The sequence below is a fragment of the Dermacentor silvarum genome, chromosome 6 (genome assembly GCF_013339745.2).
Source record: "Dermacentor silvarum isolate Dsil-2018 chromosome 6, BIME_Dsil_1.4, whole genome shotgun sequence".
NCBI classification, from domain to species: Eukaryota; Metazoa; Arthropoda; class Arachnida; order Ixodida; family Ixodidae; genus Dermacentor; species Dermacentor silvarum.
Window position 1 is genome coordinate 169,853,923 of NC_051159.1, and position 22,651 is coordinate 169,876,573.

Consider the following 22,651-nt stretch of genomic DNA (forward strand, 5'->3'; position numbering starts at 1 on the left):
TCGACGGTGACAGTGACAAGAACTTTATTTAGTCCTGAGAAACTGTGGCCCGGGGGAGCCGAAGGCTCCCTCAGGTCAAGTCGGTGGCTCCGCCCACGATGTCACCGGGAGGCGTCGAGCACTGAAAACTCTGGTGACGATCGCGATAATTCTCCAACTTAGCGCATGCGTCGCGTACAATTTGATAAGAAAGATTGCCTTTGAATTTCTAGAGTGCCTAACTATTGGAATGCAAGAATAAATGGGGCATCGACTACATCTCGTGTGGGAATCGAACGATAACACTGACGCTAACAAACTTCTGATGATGAACTAGATTTGGAGAGCTTATACCTTTTAGGTTTTCTTTTCTACCAAGTCAAATATTACTGGCACGCTTGTTTTACCTCCCTGTGCAATGTCGTATTTTTTTTTTTATTTTTTTTATCTTGTCGCTCGGCAACGGTGCCGATTTCGCAACATCGTCTCCTCGCGCCCTCTTGTTACGCGTGCCCTTCCTATATCCGTGTTTACATAAATGCGACAGTGGCGTATCGCATCGCATTTCTAGGCGCATCGCATTCATGTGAACAGTGGTAATGCGCTAGGAAGGCGCATCGCATTAACGCGCGAGGCGATGGTAGGTTTACGGGCGGGAGTCGACTCACGCATGTGGCGCTACGTTCTCGGGAGAGTTAATGCGCTACATGTAAACGGTGTCGCATCGCCTTTCCCAAATGCGCTTGGAAATGCGACTGCGCTACTATCGCATTCATGTAGACGCGGCTTATGCGTCACATATTCTGTGCAAGTAAGGCATCGTTACGTTCATCTGAATAAAACGAACGTCTGCACGGAGGAGTAGGAAATTGTATTCCAGAATGTAAATTTCTAGAAAAAAAAAGGAAGACGCAGTCGCAGACACGTTGAAGTACGGAAGAAGAAGAAAGTAAACTTTATTGAAAGGGCCGGCAGTTTGGTTTCGGTGGCCTCAGGTGGCGGCTCGAAGTCCTTGGGGAGTATTAGTATTTTGTCGGCTCTCCTCTCGCGGCCACGATGGCAGGCATTCTGCGTGGCAGACTGTCGTACAGGCTCGTGGCAAATCTAGAGCACGCCATCAGCCTGTGCCATTCTGCGTGTACCGCCGAGCGATTGCCGTCTGAACACAAGCGCGCCTAGAGTTCACCCTCGCGATATACCACAATGCAACACCTTGCTTCCACGCGCGGAGCTGCGCGTACCAGTGGCCCAGTGAGATTCGCCCAGTGAGAACCAGTAGGTAACGTACACCTTCGAGAAGCGCTTGGGTTTAACGTGGACGGAAGCATCAACCGGTAAGCAGTCGAGATAAGCAAGAAACGTTTAGAGTATTGGTAGAAAAAGAGCAGGGAAGAGATTGATACGACTTGATTTGATCTCTTACTGTTATACGTAGTGGAACAAGGTAGATATTGAGGGGGAAAAGAAAAATTAATGTAACGTATACAAATATGCTAGATAAAAACATGTACAGCATACCTAATTAAATCAAGCAGGTTAGGTGACTATTTGTTTCCGCCCCGTTTCAAAGGGGATCCCATTAAATCATCATCATCAGCAGCAGCAGCAGCAGCAGCTGCAGCAGCCACGCGTTCGCAGTGTCGCGTTTCAATCCGTGAGCACTGTACATACGCACTGACGCATACACTGACAGTACTGTCGCATTGGGACGCAGAAACGGTCCACCTGCCTACACTTGCGAACAATTTGATAACGGATAACGGAGTACACGCATCCCACAGGGAAGCACACGTTTATAAAAAAGATTCCCCTTTGTTCGTGTATTTTCACTATCGCTGCGCCTTGCGGCAAATCCTCCCTAATTAAAAACAACAAAACTTTTTGCTATGCAGTCCAAGTTGGAAGACGGAACTTCAGTGCCGCTGTCACAACGCCATGCATCATACTAAACGTAGAATGAGAATTTTTGCGGCCTCTTTCATTTACAGTGCCCTCATTGCTCGCGTGTTTTGTTTAGAAGCTTTATTTTAAGCGAGCGCGTTTTTATGCACACAAACAAAAATAAGGATGAAATAATGCACTCAGAAAACATACAAAACTGCCGCAAGGCATGCGCATACCCGAACTGACAGTTTCTTCCTGGCAGACTTGTACACGTTAGAGCAGAAATGTAACCAAGTACAATTATAATTACTTCTTTCAAAACTGTAATTTATTACATTTACCAATTATTGCCCCTAGAAAGTACTGATCGATTTCTAAAAAGTAATCGAACACTACAACATCACTTTCCTCCCTACATTTAATAATATGGCACAAATAGAGTAAAAAGAACGATCAAACTGGCTTGGGTCTCACATTTATCTTCGCTGAGAATTGCTTTTCAAAGTTTTTTTCGGTAGTATTACCATGTTTTCTTTTGAAGACATCTACAGCGACATTGAGAACTCGCTCAGTGTGCGCGCTTGAATGAAGGGATGTGTTGTAACGCACGAACACCTTGCTCACAAGATGTTGGTCACTCAATGCCGCGATGCTCGGGTCTGGGTCTTCTATGAAGCGCCGCGCTTCATTGTAGCTGAGGCTAAGGGAAGGCGCTCTCGATAAGGTCAGTGAAATACTGAAAAAATTGTCCATGGATGATTCCCTGGCATCAACGTCAGAAGCGGCAATCGCTATCGAACTATGGAAGCGCTGTTTCAACTTGTTGGCCATCATCTGGCGGACCTTTCCCGGGCGCACTTCACTCGTTAGCCATTTAGACATAAACGACTAATCTTAACGGACGTCAGCAAACGTTCACGGGCCTTGAAAAGGTGGCCAATCCTGTAGTGAAATTTATTGTAAAGCTGCATATTATTCAGCCCTAAAAGTATTGCTAGTGTATTACAATGACGAAAATGCCTGTACGTGAGTCACGTATATATCAAACAGATAGAAACATATACAATAACGGCCAGATGACAATATGATAGAGCACAAGATGATAGAGCAAAACGTGACACTGAGCTTGCTTCAACTGAACCTCGGGATGCTCCACTAGCTCTTGCTAGTCAGGTGACTTTCGTTCTTTTGTGCACTACATGTGAAAAGTCCCTGCCTGCTTATTCTAATGATTGTTTAAATATTACACAGAATGTGTTTCACTTTCGTAATGAAGGAAAGCTCTTAGCAGTCATATGTGACTCTGCAGAATCATTGATGAAGACAAGATATGCTGTGACACCTTCTCACCAAAGATAATCATGGCACAGGGACAGAGCGCATGCTCAGGAGACTATTTCGTTTCCGCAGCACCCGCTGCTCACATGATCTCTCGTCCACAGCTACTGCTGAGTGCACCCTGCTGTGATTAACGCACTGAATTTAACATTTGTAATTTCGTAGACCAATTGAGATACCCAAATAGGCTTGCACATAAATCAAGCTACAAGTGCAAAGTTTCAGTTCGAAACCTTTATGACCTTACTTACAGTGATAATTTTTTTCATCCCTTTACAGCACAACTTAGTAGCACCCATAGCCCTTGATTAATTTATTTTGCCTCCCCTAATTTCCGCCCACATTTTAATTTCTCGCCGTGGAAGTTCTGGCAAGTCTCCTCTACACTTGGTAGATTGCCGCATGAAGTACCGCGTCTATTAAAAATAAGAAGTCTGGATTTTTACGTGCCAGAATCACCATGTGATTATAAGCAATGCCGAAGTGCGGCAATGCGGATTAATTTTGCCCACCTGCGGTTCTTTAATGTGCACCTAAATCTAAGTAAACAAGCGTTTTTACATTTTGACCCAATCGAAATGCAGCCGCCGCAGCATACAATTTCGATATTTTGCACGAACTCCCACCCACCCGACCTCGTCAACAATAATCATATCAACTTCTATGTTATCTACACTGACCTGTGTATTCTATCCTAATTTATAGTCCCCTTTCTACTCTCATTCCTAAGTACCGCAATGGTTTTAAACCTCCGCTTTAGTTCTGCTGACAATTAGCAAGATTACAACTTCGTACGACAATCAACACTCGCGGAACGTCTTGTTTCGCTTGTGAATCGTACACAACGCCTTCCTTTCTTTGCAAAATTCCATCCCGATCCTGAATTTCTTTCACGAGGCTTCCTGCGATGACGCTTTCTACGAACGTTTTTCTACTGCGCTTTTAGTGTTAGCAAAGCATCCGCGCACATACAACTTTCTATTGGAATACTCTGCCCCCAGATTAAGCGATGAACCCACCGGTGAATTCCGTGAAAAGCACCTTCACGATATTCACGCCCAGTTCGGCACTGACAACGTTTGTTCACCGCCCTCGTGTTAGGAAAAACTGCAGAACATTTCAGAAACTGCTGACGTTATAGGTACTGTACTCACTGTTCGCCGTGGAACCAGCCACCCTTGTTTCACGGCGCAGGGGCCGACGAGACGCCCGTATACTTATGCTCCTGGAGCGGGCAGTAAAACTAGCTCCTCAAACGGCCACTAACACGAACACAGAAATTAGGTTAGCTTCTTCAAATTCTGCGCAGTACACCGGGAAGACGACGCACTGCTCACAGGAATAACTGGAGGAAGCGTTCGAGCCGACGATGCACTGAACTTGATACGAGCATCGCGCATACACAACTTGACGGTTCACGCACGCAAAACTATACTGCAGCACGAGACTTTTTCTTCGGTCAATTTCGCGTGCAAAACTGCAAACTCTACGCACCGGAGGGCGCTATCTGCTTCTTGTACAGTTTGTGGTACAGCCCCGCAGCTTGTCAAAGACGAGTCAGTGGACATGCAAGCGACTAATATGCAGACACTGTTTGTCAGCTGTCTGTAAATCTGGGACTAGACCACCCGTGGGTTAGCTTAGTGGCTATGACGTTGCGCTGCTTAGATCCAGGTCGCGGGTTTAATCCCGGCCGCGGCGGCCACATTTCGATGAAAGTGAAATGCAAAAACGCTCGAGTACTCATATTTACGTGCACGTTAAAGAACCCCAGGTGTTCAAGATCAATCCGAAGTCCCACTCTACGGCGTGCTTCATAATCATATCGTGGTTTTGGCACGTAACACTCCCGAATTTATTTCATTTTTGGGGTACTAGTCCCAGAAATACATAAAACATAGTGTAGTAGCAGAAAGGAAAAATTATTCCTTCAACATTGCTGACGAGACACAGCTCGGTGACCATGTCACCAAACTGGTAGCGCCTCCAGTAAGGTGGTCGTGTTTAGCATTACTCTGCAGACTAAAACGGAATGGAGCCACGTTGGGTAAGCAGAGTGGTTTTTAAATGCGAAGCATTCATTTGCCTAGTCGTAGCCAAGGTCAAATGCGAGGCCTTCAAGGTCACAGAGTTTGTCGCTGAGGCGCGAACCCCCATGCACCCGCGCGCACGCCGCTAATGGCTTGGCGCCATCTCGCTGCACCCGCCAGTATGGGTGTGCGCGCCACAAAAAAATGCAACATATCGAACGAGTTGGAATATATATACAGCAAAGCTTTGTGTGAGTGCATAAAGAGTCGAAACACAAATACACGTATGCACGGACGCACGCACACAAACGCGCACAGAGACACACACAAGCGCGGGCGCACACAAACAATACCGATCCTTTTGTTAAGCGGAGTTGTTGACTATGACGGACGCCTTGAACGCATCATGGTTTCAGAGGCAGCAAGCGCATACGTACTTACGTAGTGCAATTCGAATCCGTTAGGTCCACAAGAAGCGTTTACTTCCTCATTACCGTGCATGCGCGAAGGCGAGATTTCTGGTTCTTATTTTTCTTTTCCTTCGCACGGCCGGCGCCACCGCTGTCGCGGATTCACGGAGACCAGATCAATCTGGTGGGGATGCAAGGAACCGAGCGGCGCGCCTCCTACGCTGTGATTGCTTGGCCTATTCGGCGACAGAACAGCCACGCAGCTCCCACGGTCACTAAAACCCGGCGATGTTCACAAAGAAAAGCTTCACTTTTAATAAAGGTGGCTCGATTACGCTATGTTGCCAGCTTCCAATTGCAGATACTACAACAATGCGCCCTCGAAATCTGCAGAGACTACAGGTATACGCGATGTATACCGAAAGTGGCGAGGCAGGGGGCGAAGCGACGGGGCGTCGAGATATGCGTGACCATGGACCGCTAGCAACAAGAGAAGCGAAGCGCGGTCCGAAGAACAGTACGCGTCTGCGCGACACAGACGCGTACTTTCAAATACACTTTGACGAAGACGAATTTGGTGCAGCGTGAAGCGTCTGTGATCGCCTCTGCTTCTGACTGTACGTTGTCAAGGTGCCTCAGCCCGCGCACGTGGCAGTCGAGCGTTTCCTGGGGAGGACGTGAGCTCGTCCGGACTTTGCGCCACGTGCAGGGGAGAAGTGCTTTGCATTTACATAGATAATCGTCGAGGATGGCTTCTGCCGTAAGTTTTCCTTGCGCGCCACGGGAGACAAATGATGAAACCATGTCGCGTACCGAAATGCGTACACTGTGATTGAAGGCGATAAAGGTATCGGTGCTGCGTGCAATCACATGTTATGCATGTAGCGGGGGTAGCTAAATAGTTACTTTCTTTCATTTTGTTGTATGTTCCTTCGTGTATTTCCTGGTTACGGCCACAGCTATTGTAGCATACCCTGTGTAATGGTGGCAAGCAGAATTAAAAATGAAAACCTTCATTTGGAATCATATTCATGCACGGATTTCGTGGAGCTTCCTCAAGATGAACAGGTTTGCTCGTAGCAGTTTAAGTCATGGTATATGCGAGATCCTAAATTGCTAAACATGTCTTTCCGCGTGCGCACGCAAACTCAGTCAGTAGGCAAGGCAATTGCCGCAGTCCGGCGCCACAGACACTTTGATGCCCGCGCTGTGCATCACGTGCAGCCTGCCTACATTTTCCAACGGTATAAGTCATGCATGGTTACGGACAGCGCCGATATCAGTCAGGCGCAGAAGTTACCAAGTACCCTGATATTATTAATGCAACACCTCGCAGAACGCCTCTCGACGTGATTTTCCAGACAGAAATAAAGATTCGAAATGTGGAAGAGCTGTCTAAGACTATTTTAATAATATTTCTGGAGCGGACTTTGATGCTGCATTCTGCTGCAGTCGTGCAGCATATATTTTTGAATGTACGCTTCAGTATGGAGAAAGTGTTACCTCGACCTTCTCCTGTTATGTCACATAAGTAGGGCTCCGTCTTTTCGGATAAATCCGAAAAAATTCGATAAACACTCTCCGGTAAAATTTTTGACAATTCGGATTTATCCGATAAACTTCGATTTTAACGGCCAATGTGACCCTGTCCCATTCTATATCTAATGTTCTATTCTATTTCATGTTCCAAGCAGTCATTGATACATCGGCCGGTTTGGCCGATATAAACTTTACCTCACGTCAACAGTATCTCGTAGACCGCACCCTTCGCACATTTAACAAAGGGCTTGTCGCGCACGGAGCGAGAGACGTATGGCCACTCAACGACTGTTGCAGTACTTCATGGATACTACGCTGGAGAATACGATACACGCGTAGTGTTTGCAGCACTGACGCGACATTTCCTCATTGCAATCATTCACTGATCGATGCGCACCGATACAACCATATCCCGTTTCCTGCCACTCTGGAGAACCACCACCACTTCTGCTCCTTCATTTCTTCTTCTTTTTCTGTACTGAGTTTCACTCCACGCATGCAGCTTCGCTTCGTTGTCCTCGGTGTTCGCTGACGTATATCTCGCATCACTATCGCTGCCTCGCCAAGGATCGATCTCATCAGCAATGTGCCGCGCAATGAACACTTGATTTCGCGGCATATAACGTCATCAGTATGATAACAATGCTTTACTTATGCGCACTTTAGTCTTTTAACAGCGAAGCTGTTTTAGCTAAGCGTAAAAAGTGCCGCCTGCTGCCGCAAAATCTCGCCGAGCTATGACGTCACTGCGTTTCCTAGCAACCACCTCGCGGAGCGGCGTGTGCCTCGCTTCCTCTCCGTGCCGTGAACATGTTGTCTTGACATGGGGCATTAAGGAGAGGGAAGGAGAGAGTGCACGCGGCGCGCGCAATACTTGGGAGGGGGAAATAGCGAGATAGAGAGAGAAAGAAATTGTAGCAGCACCAACGAGGCAACACGCAGAGCTGCTGACGACGCCGCCCACGTTGCCTAGCCGCGCATGCGCCGAAGCAGTAGCGATGACGGCACCTTGCGTTGTCTAGTAACCACCGGCGCAGGTGCGTGCTCACTTCGTCCGACACAGACACGGCTCCGCCGAGCACTCGCCAGCTGCGCGCTACTGCGCATGCGCCGTGACGTCATCCCGGCGTATCGCCTGCTGCGCGCCGCCCGTACGCCGTACACTGTGCATAGCTTTCGCTGAGTGTGCATGCGCTTGGCCTCGGAGTTTGCCATAAAATGGGGCTGCGCCTAGTAGTGTCAACTTTCGCTAGATATCGAGCGGCTAGCCTCCAACGCGTTCGGCGTCGGCAAGCAACAGCGTTCTTGGCACTGTGCCAATCTTGGTTAGCCTGCCTGCGTTTGTGGCATGCCAGGAACGTTGTCGCTCGTAGGCGCCGAACCGTCCAGCGCTAGTCACGCGATATGTCGCGAAAGGGAAGAAAATGATCGCTCGAGAATACCTTCCCTACGTGCGTAGTTAAGTTAAACCAAGTTAAGAGCTAGCAGCAACCAAGTTAATACCTAGCAGTAGCAGCCAGTAAGACTTGAGGATCGACAGTTTCGCTGTGCCTAAGCTTTGCACGACCGAGTGCAAACTTGCCTCGTTCTTTTTTAGCAGCTAATTATGCCCTGTAGTTATCTCCGATAATAATTTCTAGACTTGCTTGTTTGTAAAATGTAAAAATAAAGGGACGAAAGAAATAAAATGTATGTCTAGAGCTATGGGGCTATAGGAGGGGAGGGAGGGGGCGGGAAGAGAGACGAAAGAAAATGAGTCAACTATTCGTGGTAGAGAAACAGCATTCCACTACTTCCACCCTATTCTTGGCCAATTCCTCTAAGGGTTTTACGTTGTTTATAGTAGAGCACCACAACCATCACAATCATTGTCATCATCATGAACATCAGTCACTGCCATCAAGAGCGCTGTAATAGCCGGAAGTGCCATTCCGTTGGTGAGCGCGTGCCTCTATGTTGCCAAGTGAGTCCACCAGTGCACCCAGTCAGCGCGTTCGTTGGTATACACTCAAACCAGTTGAGCGAGGCTGGGTGATGCATACCATAAGAATTGTTTTTGTCTGAAAACGTCTCTGAAGGCATCTACACATCGCCTCAACTTGTTGTCCACAATCAGGAGACAGGCACTCAAGGGCGAAAAAAAGAACGACAGCGGCTCATCCACGGCGGGCTCGCCAGACGCCCCAGAGGAAATGAGCTGCTGGACAGCGACGTGAGATTAATGACAGCCGCGAAGCGAAGAGAGGAACACAGAAAACGGGAGCGTTTTCCTTTGTCGCCGTTATTGCCAAAAGCAGCTGCAAACACTTCATCAAAGTGCTTCATTTTTCTTTCTTACTTTATTGCGTAGTTATCTTTACGCATCACCTGCAGCATAGCTCTGATGTCAATGCCAGTAGAGTTTACAGCATAAAAATGCAATAATATTGCATAGACAGAGAGAGAGGAGAATAAAAATGAAAGGAGGGAATGTTAACTAGGACTGAGCCTAGTTGGCTACCCTGCTCTGTGGGAAGGAAAAAGGGCAGGAAAGGTTAAAAGAAGGAGAGAACATAGCTGTGTTGAAGTCGCCGACGCAGTGAAAGTTATCTGCTAGGTATCCCAGACGGTCGCTCAGTCCGGTACCTTCAAAAATTGCAACAGTGATTTTGTAACTTTCAGCAACTCATGCCATATTGCATAGAAAATGCTGGTATAGTATGTACTGTGCTTTGGAGGATTCTATGTTGTCATTATTTCTCAGGCTTATATTTTTGAACTAAAAACGATGTCAAACTATGGAATACTGGATTCCTATCACATTATCGCGCGACGGCAACAAGTTGAGCGAGTCGTAAAAACAGGCCCCAAGGCAAGAGAACCAAGAAGAAAACATGGAATTGGTTTCAAGCAAATCACGCCGTATATGACTCCGACAAGGAATATATGCTTCATACCATTCAACGGAATGGCATCAAAGCGCAAAAAAAAAAAAAAACATCTTAGTGAGCTAGTGTTTGTGAATGTATCACAGGCAGTGCAAGCTCACAAAGAGTCCACAGATGGGTCGCTGTTCGGTTGTCCGAAACCTACTAAGTATAGGCGCAACATTTGGCAGTGGAATCCGTAGCTATAAACATTCCATGTTCGGGTGCAGTAAAGGACACTGACAGTGTAAATAAGGTATTGCCGGGAAATCTGCCATACCTTGCAACTTACTCCGTGCGTTTGGCTCGCGATCGGTAACTTATGCAGGGGCATGAAACGGAAGCAGTATTTTCTAGCTGCATTCATACCTCTCCTCAGCCCAGCAAAAAGGAAAAGGCAAAATCTGTCAGCCCTTTCACTCAGGTGGAGATGGAAGACCAGCGAAGCTGTATGGTGGGAATTATGTATTTCAAATTATGACTGTTAGGATATGATTGTGTAATTAGTTATTTGAACTATTAATTAAAGAATGAGAAATAAGAAAAAGTTGTCGCAGTTTCACCTGAAAGGTGAAGCATCAATTGCGATAGCAAATTTGAAGAGAGCTATACGGAGTAATGATAGCAGCTTATCAGCTGTATAAACTTGGACATGCAGCAGCACCGGCAACACGCAGAACTGTTGTCGACGCCGTCGGCGTTTTGCCCGCGTTCGCTCAAAATGCGTGCGGCGTTGGTGACTGTTGCCGGAGCCTCTGATATAAATAGGCACTTGGTGCCGCAGCTAAACGTCGCCTCCCTTCCCTCCCCCTCCCCCCTCCCCCACGGCCTTTCGCGCGTCAGAAGAAGGTACGTTTACTCTACATATATGGTGATTGTGGAGGAGGAAAGAGACGCCTACTTCTGCAGCCCTTAAGGGAGCACAGAGCAGAACGCGCGTTTGTTCTCCGCCGTGCGTTCACTCCCCGTGAAAGCGCGCGTCCCTCGCCCCTTTCACTCGCACATACAGCGTTCGGCGCGCGGCGACGATTTCATCTCCATTGACGTCATACGGAACCTCACGGCGACGGCGACGGCGACTGGCGACGGCAGAAATCTGCTTTTGAGTGTCCATATAATTGCTATCGCAATAATATGATCCGGTGGTTTTCATTTATGTAGTTACCACAGGGATTATGGCCTTATGGTCGCTACGGTACACCGCCATAGGGTGTACGGCAAAGGTTGGCACGTTCTTCATAAACACTTCACCAACGCCGCGTGCGTTCGGTGCGAACGCGGGCAAAATGCCGCCGCCGTCGACAACAGTTCTGCGCGTTGCTGGTACAGCTACATGTCCAAGTTTATACAGCTCCTCAGAATTTTGAGAATGACAGCCCAGAAACAATTGTCATGAAACAAAACACCGGCAGCGCAAGCCTTTTATGTTAAATCTTCTCAGACTGAAATATTAAAAGTGCGAAAAAAAATGCTGAGCCAATGACACTCAAAAGCAGATTTCTGCCGTCGCCGTCGCCGTGAGGTTTCGTATGACGTCATTTGGAGAAGAAATCGTCGCCGCGCGCCGAACGCTGGATGTGCGAGTGAAAGGGCGCGAGGGGCGCGTCTTTCACGGGGAGTGAACGCACGGCGGAGAACAAACGCGCGTTCTGCGCCGTGCTCGCTTAAGGGCTGCAGAAGTAGGCGTCTCTGTTCTCCTTCACAATCGCCATGTATGTAGAGCAAACGCGCCTTCTTCCGACGAGCGAGAGGCCGTGGGGGAGGGGGAGGGAAGGGAGGCGACGTTTAGCTGCGGCACGCAGTGCCTATTTATATCAGAGGCTCCGGCAACCGTCACCAACGCCGCACGCATTTTGAGCGAACGCGGGCAAAACGCCGATGGCGTCGACAACAGTTCTGCGTGTTGCCTATGCTGCTGCATGTCCAAGTTTATACAGCTTATAAAGCTAATATCATTACTCCGTATAGCACGACTATCGGATACTGATCCCTTAAAAAAGAAAAATTTATATAATAAGACGGCACCTTGCGTTGACGCTGTAAAAAAGAAAAATTTATATAATAAGAAAATTATGTCAACATTCTGATTCAGCGTGGTATGGCCGATGGAGAAACATTCTGATGAGTTTTATTCCTCATCATCAAGATATACAAACATATGTATATGCAGATGATATTGCTTTCTTCGCGTCAAAAAGAGATATTCACTATCTCTATTACCGACTACAGAACTACCTCTACATCATAGAAACCTGGTTAAACATGATTCACCCTTCACTAAATGTTAGAAAGTGTTCGATATTGGTTTTTCCTCTTACTAATCCCATTAACATATCGCTAGGCTACTGTCTCGAGACTATACCTCAAGGGGAATCGGGGAATTATTTGGGTGTATTCTATGATGGCTCCCACAGCTGGTTTATATTGATCATACACTGTAATACCCCAATAACTCGAAGTATTAAAAACTGGGAAACATTTCGAGATAAGCGGAGTTTCGAGATAGCCGAATTCACGAAATATAAACATAACCACCGCGTAAAGCCAACATGACGACTTTCCAATATGGCACCGGTAACCGCCGACTTCCTCACAAAAACTCAATGTGCCAGGAGCGGTACTTTAGGTAGATCATTTTTGCGATATTATGTGCGACCCAGCAATCGACACATCGGTCGTATACAGGCAACGGCGAACCTAGCACATATAAGCGCAAACGCAGATGCCTGTTGACACCGTATTCGAAACCGAGTCACGCTAAAAATCCCGCGTTCGTGCTCGGTTCCACGGAGTTTCGACCTAGGATAACCTCCACAGAGCGTCGTTCCGACCACTGGCAAAGCACGAAAATGAACTCCACCGGATAAGCCATCGCTACAACATCACGGCCCTTAAATAAAGGTGTAAGGGGTTGGTACATACCGGACATTTGACACAGGTGCAACGTGGCTGGCGTGTTTACAAGTGGCGGAGCGCTTGCCTCTGGCCGACGCTACTCTTTCTCGCACTCTTTGCGGTCGTGAACAGCGGTCGTAGCGACGCTCCGCAGTTCAGTCAAGCGACTTGTCAATGTATTGGGCTTTGAATGCAGGCGTGACAGCCGTGTCGGTGCGTAGACGGCGGAGTGTGACGCGTTTCTGGCGTGGAAGCTCTAGAATTAATTAGGACTAATTATGTAATTAGGCGGAATGCAAAAAAAAAATAATTTGAGTATCTCCGAGCGACGGCAAACATTACCTTGGTTCTGTCCAGCTACGTGGCATATGCATATTTTTAAATCTTGGTCGGGATACCTTGCAGATTATTTTTTTCTATTCGGCCGCCGTTTTTCTTCTTTAAGGCAGAACATTTTAGAAATAAGGTTTAGACAACTTGGGTTAAATTTTTCCAATCTAAATATTCTTTCTCTGGGAGCCTCCTCTCTTCAAAACTACCACAGTGGTGTTTACTCACCCGTGGAGGAATTTATAGTCGTTTCAGGGAGACTTAAGTCCTTATACGTAAACTTTTATTCATTTCTCTGACAATTTGACAAAATTTAGTAGTAACGGCAATTTCCTAATACCATCCCAAATCTTGGCCAATCCTCCGCAGTGGGTATGCGCCGTCAAGAAAAGGAAGACCAAACAAAACCAAAGGAAAGGGTGGGCGAACGTTGCGTGATGTATCTGTGAGCCGTGGCACAGGAAAGAAAACAAATTGGCCTTGGAACCTCAGAGGAAAAGCTTCAAATGCGATGATTAGCCGCTTCGCTATACCGTTTGAAGCCTTCAGGGGGTTTGCTGTCCGCAGGGTGCCCAATGACTCCGCTTAACAGCCATGCCAAAGGAAAGGGTGCGCCACGCGTGCTAGGCTGCTGTACTTTCTTTTGCATTCCCGTCTTGTGCTACAAAAGAACAGACTTAAAAGGCAGTCAGTCACTTGTACATCCTGCCGCTACTGCTGTTTCTCGCATTGCACAGCGACCGGAGCTTCATCGAGCTGCATCGTCTTCGAGAACCACAAAGAAATACTGGTGTTATAGAAATGAAGTCAGTTGCCTGCATCCTCGCATCTTTGGCCACCCTCTGTTCGCTGCACGAAATTTCGTCACTCAACACGCCGATCGTCCGCACAGCTTCGGGATGCGTGGCCGGACAACGCTTGCCGGTCGAGTATGGTGAAGTTGAAGCCTTCTACGGAATACCATACGCGACACCACCGATTGGACAGCTGAGATTTCGCAAACCTCTGCCCGTGAAGCCGTGGAATGGCGTCTTGAACGCCACTAGGAAAACCATGGCATGTTGGCAGACCGACTTCACACCGCTTCGAAACGTGAGTCTAACTTACCCTGTGGCCACCGAGGACTGCCTTCACGTGAACGTGTGGAGGCCATCCCACATCTGCGACGATGAATTTTGTTGCAGCGGGAGAAACCTTTCCGTGGTGGTATTCATATACGGCGGCGCGTTTCAGTGGGGAGACGCTGGGCTCTTCATTTACGATCCGGCAAACTTCGTTGCGCTTTCCGATGTCGTGTACGTCACGTTCAACCACCGACTGGGCATCATGGGTTTCTACCCCTCGTCAGCCGACAGCGGACCGGGTAATATCGGCTTCTACGACCAGCTCTCAGCGCTGCTGTGGGTCAAAGAGAATATCGCATGTTTCGGAGGCAATCCAGACGACGTCACACTTATAGGGCACAGCGCGGGAGCCATGAGCGTGGGACTGCACAGCACGTCGGCCCTCAGCCGTGGCCTTTTCAAAAGGGCCATCCTTCAAAGTGGCACGCCGATCACACTAATCATCGGCGTGGCCTTTTCGGGTTCACTACTGTTTCGTGAGCATGCAGAAAAGTTGGGCTGTTATGATTCTGAAGCCGAAGCTCGAAAGGCGGTACCTGAAATCTTGAAGTGCCTTCGTCAGCTAGACGCTAAGACAATTTACAGTGCGATCGGCTCTAAATCCATACAAAGCCAACTATTCATACCGGAGTCGGGAGATGACTTCCTTCCAGCAAACATTCTCTCTGAGGAAAATTGGAAAAAAATACATGTTGACGAGATGTTAGTTGGCACTACCTCTGAGGAAGGGGCCCTATTCATAGACATCATTCGTAACGCCGCCCCGGACTTGGACTCCGCACTGACTGAAAATTACAGAAAGGGAATCGCATTTGCCCTTTACCTCGTCTTTGAGATTCCTATGGACAGAGCTAACGTCATTACGGAACATTACTTTGGTGGTCCTGAAGTACAACATGACTCAGAAAGTGTGATAAGAACAATTGGTACTCTATTCGCAGACGTTTTATTCAACTGCCCTGCCCATTTCTTCGCCACAACAGCGGCGAAAAACGGCGTTGCCACATACATGTATAAGTTCGACCATCGGCCGTCGTATAGTATGTGGCCCAAGCACTACGGCCCCACGCACGTCGAGGAACTACCATTCACATTTGGTGTCCTACCATTTTTCTCAGATGAAAGCAGGTTTACGCCACCTTTGACTGAAGAAACAAAGGAATTTGTGAAATCAATTCAATTCTCGCCTGAAGAGCATTCATTCATGCGACAAACTGTTGGTGTTTGGTCTTCGTTCATCAAGAAAGGGTGAGTACTTGAGTGGTGAAATAGTTGAAAGGTTGAGTGGTGAAATAGTTCGCCTATCGTACTTTCTTGTAACAACTTTTTTTTTCTGACAGCATTCGTGTGTTATTTTCTTAAACAGTGGGAGTATTCTTATGTTCCTAAAACAGCTACTTCCTGTACGTCGAATTTTTTTTTTTCTTTTGCTAAGGCAGTCATCCACGTTGCACAGTCTCACTAACATACGTGGCTCGAAGGTTTTCCAGTGAAGGTCGCACCACAACCTTCAATGTTACTCTTAAGGTTCCAAAAATTTAGGAATTCCCACTACAACCCCAACAATGACCTATATGCCTCCGTACAACTGATCACTAAAATTAATAACCAACGCGACGGGAGAAAATCATTACACAGATCCACCGTCCGTGTTGGAATCCTTGTGAAGCGGTTAATAGGAGCTATAAAACTAAATTCATTTGTAGAATCTTCTTTATTGTTATCCTAGGCAACGTGTAATCTCATGTAATGTTTTTTGCACTGCAAAAGACACAGCTTCAACGTCATACAATATTTATTTTTGTATAGTATACCTGTTCACAAGCTATGGCGAAATGCACATTGCGAGGCGTCGACGAAGCGTATGTTCACGAGGAGGAAGGCGGCGTCTGATGTTTGTCGAGGAAAGAATGATGAGGAGAGGTGTATGGTGCGACGCGAGAGACAGTGGTAACGTTGACTATTATTCGCCCGTTTCCTTTCTGCGTCTGGAGGCTAATAGAAACTGGCACGTGCACGTGCGGTTTGGCGCGCACGTCCTCTCGCGTGCATGCGTGCTACGCGATGCCAATTGTCTCGAACAGTTAGTCCGCGTTGGCACGAGAGAAGTGTGTGTGCGATTGTGGCCTAATAATTAGATCGTCGCGCTGTTGTGCTGGGAGAACGAGGATCGACCCCACCATCGGACACACGTACATCCGTGAAAGCAAGGCCAACCGACCACTGCGCCAGCAGGCTTCCCTTGGCACGGACAGGTTTATATCTACACATTTCTGCTAGCTTTTGTGACAGCGTTGGAAGCTGCAGTTCCTGAAACACATGCGCCTTTTCGAGATGTGCTGCTTGCTGAAAACTAATACCAAGCCCTTAAACTATGTATGGCCAATTCATAATTTCACTTGACACGGTACTTTCTGCGCAAATTGTGTCCTTCATTTCCCGAGTAAATTTTGTTGATTTTCTTAGGGCCCCCTTGTTTTAACTTCGTGAGTGTTTAGGCAAAACGCTTGGCGGAAAGATACCTGTACTAACACGTGTGTCACGAGCAAATGGGCGAAATAATGAATTTTTGCTCCTGTTTCCTGTTTTTTTTTGTTGTTGTTGTTGTTGTTGCTTATTCAAAAAAGCAGCGTTTCAACGGGTGCTTTGTGCTCCCGGCTGCTTAAGACGCTGGTTGTTCCTGTCCAGAATTTCTCACCTCTCAAAAAGAAAGACAAAGAGAAAACTGAGTGCGTTAGTTTAATGCAACATCCCAAAGCGTAGTCTGCATGGCAGGGGCAAGGCTTTTCTTTCTTACATGAAGTTTAGCCTGAAGCAAACGACCACAACATAGACATGGGAACAACACTGTGCCTATGCGTCTGTGTTGTTATTGTTTCATTCGCACTGAACATTATATAAAAGATGCTCCAACTAACATACGTGCATGTTCTACCTAAGGACGAGGTTGTACGTTCTTCCCCTACACTTCTTTCTATAATAATCCTATTCACACTGCAGATGCTCGAACACAGGGCAATGAAATCTAAGGTGGCAACAATAACAATGGAAAAAAAAACATCATTCTGCCTTCAAATTTGGTTTCATAAGGAACCAACATTTCCATCTGCCGGCTTTTTACTTTCAGGATAATTGCTATACCAGACAGTCAACTAATGTCTTAGCCTCTGAGCACCATTTATTCTCAACGAATAATTAGCAGTGTCATCTAACAAATCAATAATCATTTTCTTGCTTACCTTCCTTTCCAAGTGCTTAACTTGACAAACCGAACTCATACACTGTCCCCTTTGTCAAGTTTTTTTTTCTCTTTTTCTTCAGAAAAATTCCGCTCCCAGCCTCAAATGAAACATGGCCCAAGTACTCAGCGGAACACCCCGAGTTCATCTCCATGAAGCCTAACAGTTTCAAGCGAACGAAGCTCAGCGAACCCTGCAACCTCTTCAAGCCTTTCCTCGTGAAGGAGTGAACGGAATGTGTGCTCATTCTAGCCAACGCATATGATGTATTTCTCGAAAATTGCCAAGAAGGGTTTGTTTTCTTTATTTACGTTTTCCTAGTACTACACAAAGAGGTGATGTAGGTTCCTAAAATACCAGGAAATTGCGACGTTACTGTGCTCTATTACAGTGCCTAATAAAATGGCGATCTTGTACCAATCTGTTTATATTATTCGCAACGCAGGTCGGAAAGAGCGGATGTTCCTCAAAAACGAGCGCGTTACAGAAAAACTTTGGGGGAAATCAATGCCGAGACTAGCTTTTATTCCACCCAAAGTTAAAAAGACGAAATATTTTTGAGGGACGGCCGCTATTTGTGGCCTGCCTTGCCGATCCATTTTCCATTTGAGAAGCTGATCAAAGGGCCTTACATCACATGATCGCTTCTGCCGGGCCCACGATGGCAAGAAGCCTTTTAAACGACTGCTCGGCTAATCGGAGTCGAGCATGGGATAAATGATACCCGCCTTCCTTTGGATTGTGAATGTCGGATAAGACGTGGCCCTTGAGCAAGAACCCAGCCGTCCTCGGCTGCTTGTACAGTTAAGTGTTCGAGGGATTCGATAGAAAACAGCAGTATGCGTTTCACTTATACCCCAATTTGACAGTGTCCTTTGAAGAAGACACATATACAAATTTTACTAAAGCTTACGCAGACGGCTCTGTTCACGAAAGCAGCAAAAATTCGGTGTTTTATTGCGTAAAGCCTCCAAAACAACGTTATATCCGAAGCAGATTATACGGCATCTCCAACATCTGCAGAACTATTAGTCATTACTATGGCGCTCAAGTACATTATATAAAATCCGAAATTGACAAAAGCTGGTATTTTAGGCGACTCCCGTGGAGCTCTCAGTCGGTTGTCTAGCGCCAACGCTGACACCTCTTTTACACGAAGTATGCTTAACATGATCCATTAAATCACACCTCAGGGAAGAACAGTCATATATCAGTGGATATCATCCCACACTGGTATCTCAGGAAACAAGGCAGCTAACGCTCTGGCGGCGTCAGCGCACAACCTTGACCACTGATGAAAGTTTACGTAAATGCGACGACGCTATACTGCTTATACGCCAGCAACTACAGAGCTCAGATACGGAAGAACGTGTCGCCAAGAGTCGTATCCTACACCAATCTCTGGCCACGCTTTAACTCGCCGCAGTAGCTCTCTGCTGCTCAAGTTACGCATTGTATGTGTTGCACATCGCCTTCACCGACAAGGACGTGCATGCGCCGAGTCCCTTTGTTCCTTGCTTGTGGAGACGACAGCCAAACGCTTGAACACTTGCTGATACAATGTCCGACACTCAGTACTAGTCACGATATGCTGCTGCGTGAGTTCCAACAACCTTCATCATAATCACCATCATCATCATCATCATCAGCCTATATTTTATGTCCACTGCAGGATGAAGGCCTCTCCCTGCGATCTCCCATTACCCCTGTCTTGCGCTAGCGTATTCCAACTTGCGCCTGCAAATTTCCTAACTTCATCATCCCATCTGGTTTTCTGCCGACCTCGACTGCGCTTCCCTTCTCTTGGTATCCATTCTGTAACCCTAATGGTCCACCGGTTATCCATCCTACGCATTACATGGCCTGCCCAGCTCCATTTCTTCCGCTTAATGTCAACTAGAATATCGGCTATCCCTGTTTGTTCTCTGACCAGAGAGCTGGAAGAACGCCAACATTATACTAATCCATAAGAAGGGAGACGTTAAAGAACTGAAGAATTATAGACTCATTAGCTTGCTTTCAGTATTGTATAAAATATTCACCAAGATAATTTCCAATAGATTCAGGGCAACACTTGACTTCAGCCAACCAAAAGAACAGGCTGGCTTCAGGAAGGGATTTTCTACGATGGATCATATCCATGTCATAAATCAGGTAATTGAGAAATCTGCGGAGTACAATAAACCTCTCTACATGGCTTTCATATAGCAGCAGTCATAGAGGCATTGCGTAATCAAGGAGTACAGGAGGCATACGTGAATATCCTAGCAAACATCTACAAGGATTCCACAGCTACCTTGGTTCTCCACAAGAAAAGTAGAAAGTTACCTATCAAGAAAGGGGTCAGGCAAGGAGACACAATCTCTCCAATGCTATTCACTGCATGCTTAGAAGAAGTATTCAAGCTCTTAGACTGGGAAGGCTTGGGAGTGAGGATCAACGGCGAATATCTCAGCAACCTTCGGTTTGCAGATGACATTGTCCTATTCAGCAACAATGGAGACGAATTACAACAAATGATTGAGGACCTTAATCGAGAAAGTAAGAATTGGGTTGAAGATGAATATGCAGAAGACAAAGATAATGTTCAATAGCCTGGCAAGGGAACAAGAATTCAGGATCGCCAGTCAGCTTCTAGAGTCTGTAAAGGAGTACGTTTATCTAGGTCAATTACTCACAGGGGACGCTGATCACGAGAAAAAAATTTACAGAAGAATAAAATTGGGTTGGAGTGCATACGGCAGGCATTACCAAATCCTCACTGGGAGCTTACCACTGTCGTTGAAAAGAAAAGTGTACAATCATTGCATTCTACCGGTGCTAACATATGGGGCAGAAACTTGGAGGTTAACAAAGAAGCTCGAGAACAAGTTAAGGACCGCACAAAGAGCGATGGAACGAAAAATCTTAGGACTAACGTTAAGAGACAGGAAGAGAGCGGTGTGGATCAGAGAACAAACGGGGATAGCCAACAACCTTATTTAGCTCGAACTGCGCGTAACGAAAACTTGTTTTCAATAGGACGTGCTTTAACTCGATATGAGTCTCATAATACTGTGCTGGAATTAATGTCCGCTAGGCGACTAGACACTCGTCTGTAATGATCGTACTCTGTGTATGACTGTGTGATGTGTTGCCATGTTCTTTTTTTTTCTCTTTCTCTCTCTTTCTCTTTCCTCCACAAGCGAGTGGAGATGCTGTTTCTTTTAGGAGAGAATTGCGAGCCGACCTTTCTTTCTCTTTGTGATGTTTGTAGATGTTTGCATGATTATTAATAATAATTGGAGCATCACAAGTAAATAAAGAATAATAAAAATACCATGTTACAGTGGCCATGAGCGTCTATCGTTTTCAGATAAACTAATGAAAACTGCTGATAGGACAGGACTGCCATTTGCTGGGAATTTTCGTGCTGCTCCATGGCGCTTTCTGGGGCGTATAAATAAGTCCCATCTAGCTCAAATGAGCAAAATACTGCCTATTACAAGGTTTTCAGAGGTAAAGTTATCACGTTGTAGTCCACTTGAGTCTGTCGCTAACTCGGGTAGCGTTTTCCAAAAAGCAAATGACGCGCCGCCACAAGGACAGAAAGGAAATAAACAAGTTCTAAGGAGTTCTTTTTTTCCCCTTTTTCGTGGAAATGGATTACTACGCTAGAAAGGTAGAGCTTCGCTGCTCGTGATTTTTTTAATAGCTATTCAGATCGCGGCTGAAATTTGTGGTCTGTTCGAAAAATAATATTTCATTTGGTGGCCGTCGCATCTCGGTGCATTGCTGGCATAGCGTGGGCATTCACACGAACCGTTACTAAAACTGACTGAGTTTCCCTGTCCATTGCAATAGCGAACAACGTAACGGTCAAGTGAACTTCGTCGGTATATAGTGTAGCTTGATTATCGAGCACATACTGGTTTCGTCGTTTTAACGCGATAGCGTTAAGGGCTCCGTGTCGCATAAAATGCGGCGTCGGCGTCGCGGTCGACTTCGGCATTGGCGTTAAGCATCGGCGTCTGGCGGAAATAATCATGCCGAACCACATCATCCCGAACCACCCCGAGAACATAGGCCCTCCGCGTGGTGCAAGGCGTTAGTGAACAAAAATTGAACTTCTCAAAGTAAAATCCATCCAAAAAATCGTAAAGTATGACTTAATCACAACCTGTCGGTGTGATAGCGTCGCATTGTAATTTGAATATACTAGAAAAAAGCCTGATAAGTGGCCAGGGATCTTTGAATGCTATCGCGTTCCACTCTTATATGATGATGATGATTTATTGGCATCCCCTTTGAAACGGGGTGGCGACCGATAGTCACCTAGCCTGCTTGATTTAATCAGGTATACTACACATGTTCTTTATCTAGCATTTTTGTATACCCCCCTCTCATTATCTTTCTTTTTCAAAAATTAGCTTGTACCGCTGCCTATGATTTTAAGTATCAGGTCGTAAAGGCGAAGCTTAAGCGCCCTCCAATTCTGATGATGTTTGGCTGTACTTTGGTTCTAGGCAACATTGAGGGGAATGTTGAAAACCGAGCCTTTATAAATTTTGAACACGCGCGCGCCTCGGGGCAACAGCAAACAATTAATAAAATAACAAAAAGGTCCTAGAACCTTCACATTTTGATACAAGACGGCTTAAATTGCTCCTGTAAAAATTTCTTCCCAGCGATGCATTTGTGTTTAAAAGTGAAGCCGACTTTAAGGGGATCAATCTAAGCTTGGTTTTAGATGCGAAGCATCTTATGGTCGCGGCTATGTCACTCTCTCCTTCCCTCCCTCCATCCATCCATCCGCCGTGCGGCGTCCACAACCCTACTGCGCATGCGCATCCTCCTCCCCCTCCTCTCCTCTCCTTGTCTCCTCTCCTTCCTCCTCCCCCTCCTCTCTTTTCCGACGCTCCTCTCCGGATTGCGCAACGAATGGCAACACCTGCGGCTCCGCGCGCGATAATGCGAAGCAGCTTAGGTTAGAGGCGC

At 46.6% G+C, this 22,651-nt stretch overlaps 1 protein-coding gene across 1 annotated transcript; it reads left to right on the forward strand.

The window, feature by feature from the left end:
- Window positions 1–14,061: 14,061 nt before the first annotated feature.
- Window positions 14,062–18,085, forward strand: LOC125946160 (acetylcholinesterase-like). Its single transcript, XM_049668660.1, has 2 exons — window positions 14,062–15,683; window positions 17,757–18,085. Exons 1-2 carry the CDS (start codon window positions 14,113–14,115, stop codon window positions 17,902–17,904), a joined length of 1,719 nt encoding a protein of 572 aa, XP_049524617.1. The 5' UTR covers window positions 14,062–14,112; the 3' UTR covers window positions 17,905–18,085.
- Window positions 18,086–22,651: the final 4,566 nt, after the last annotated feature.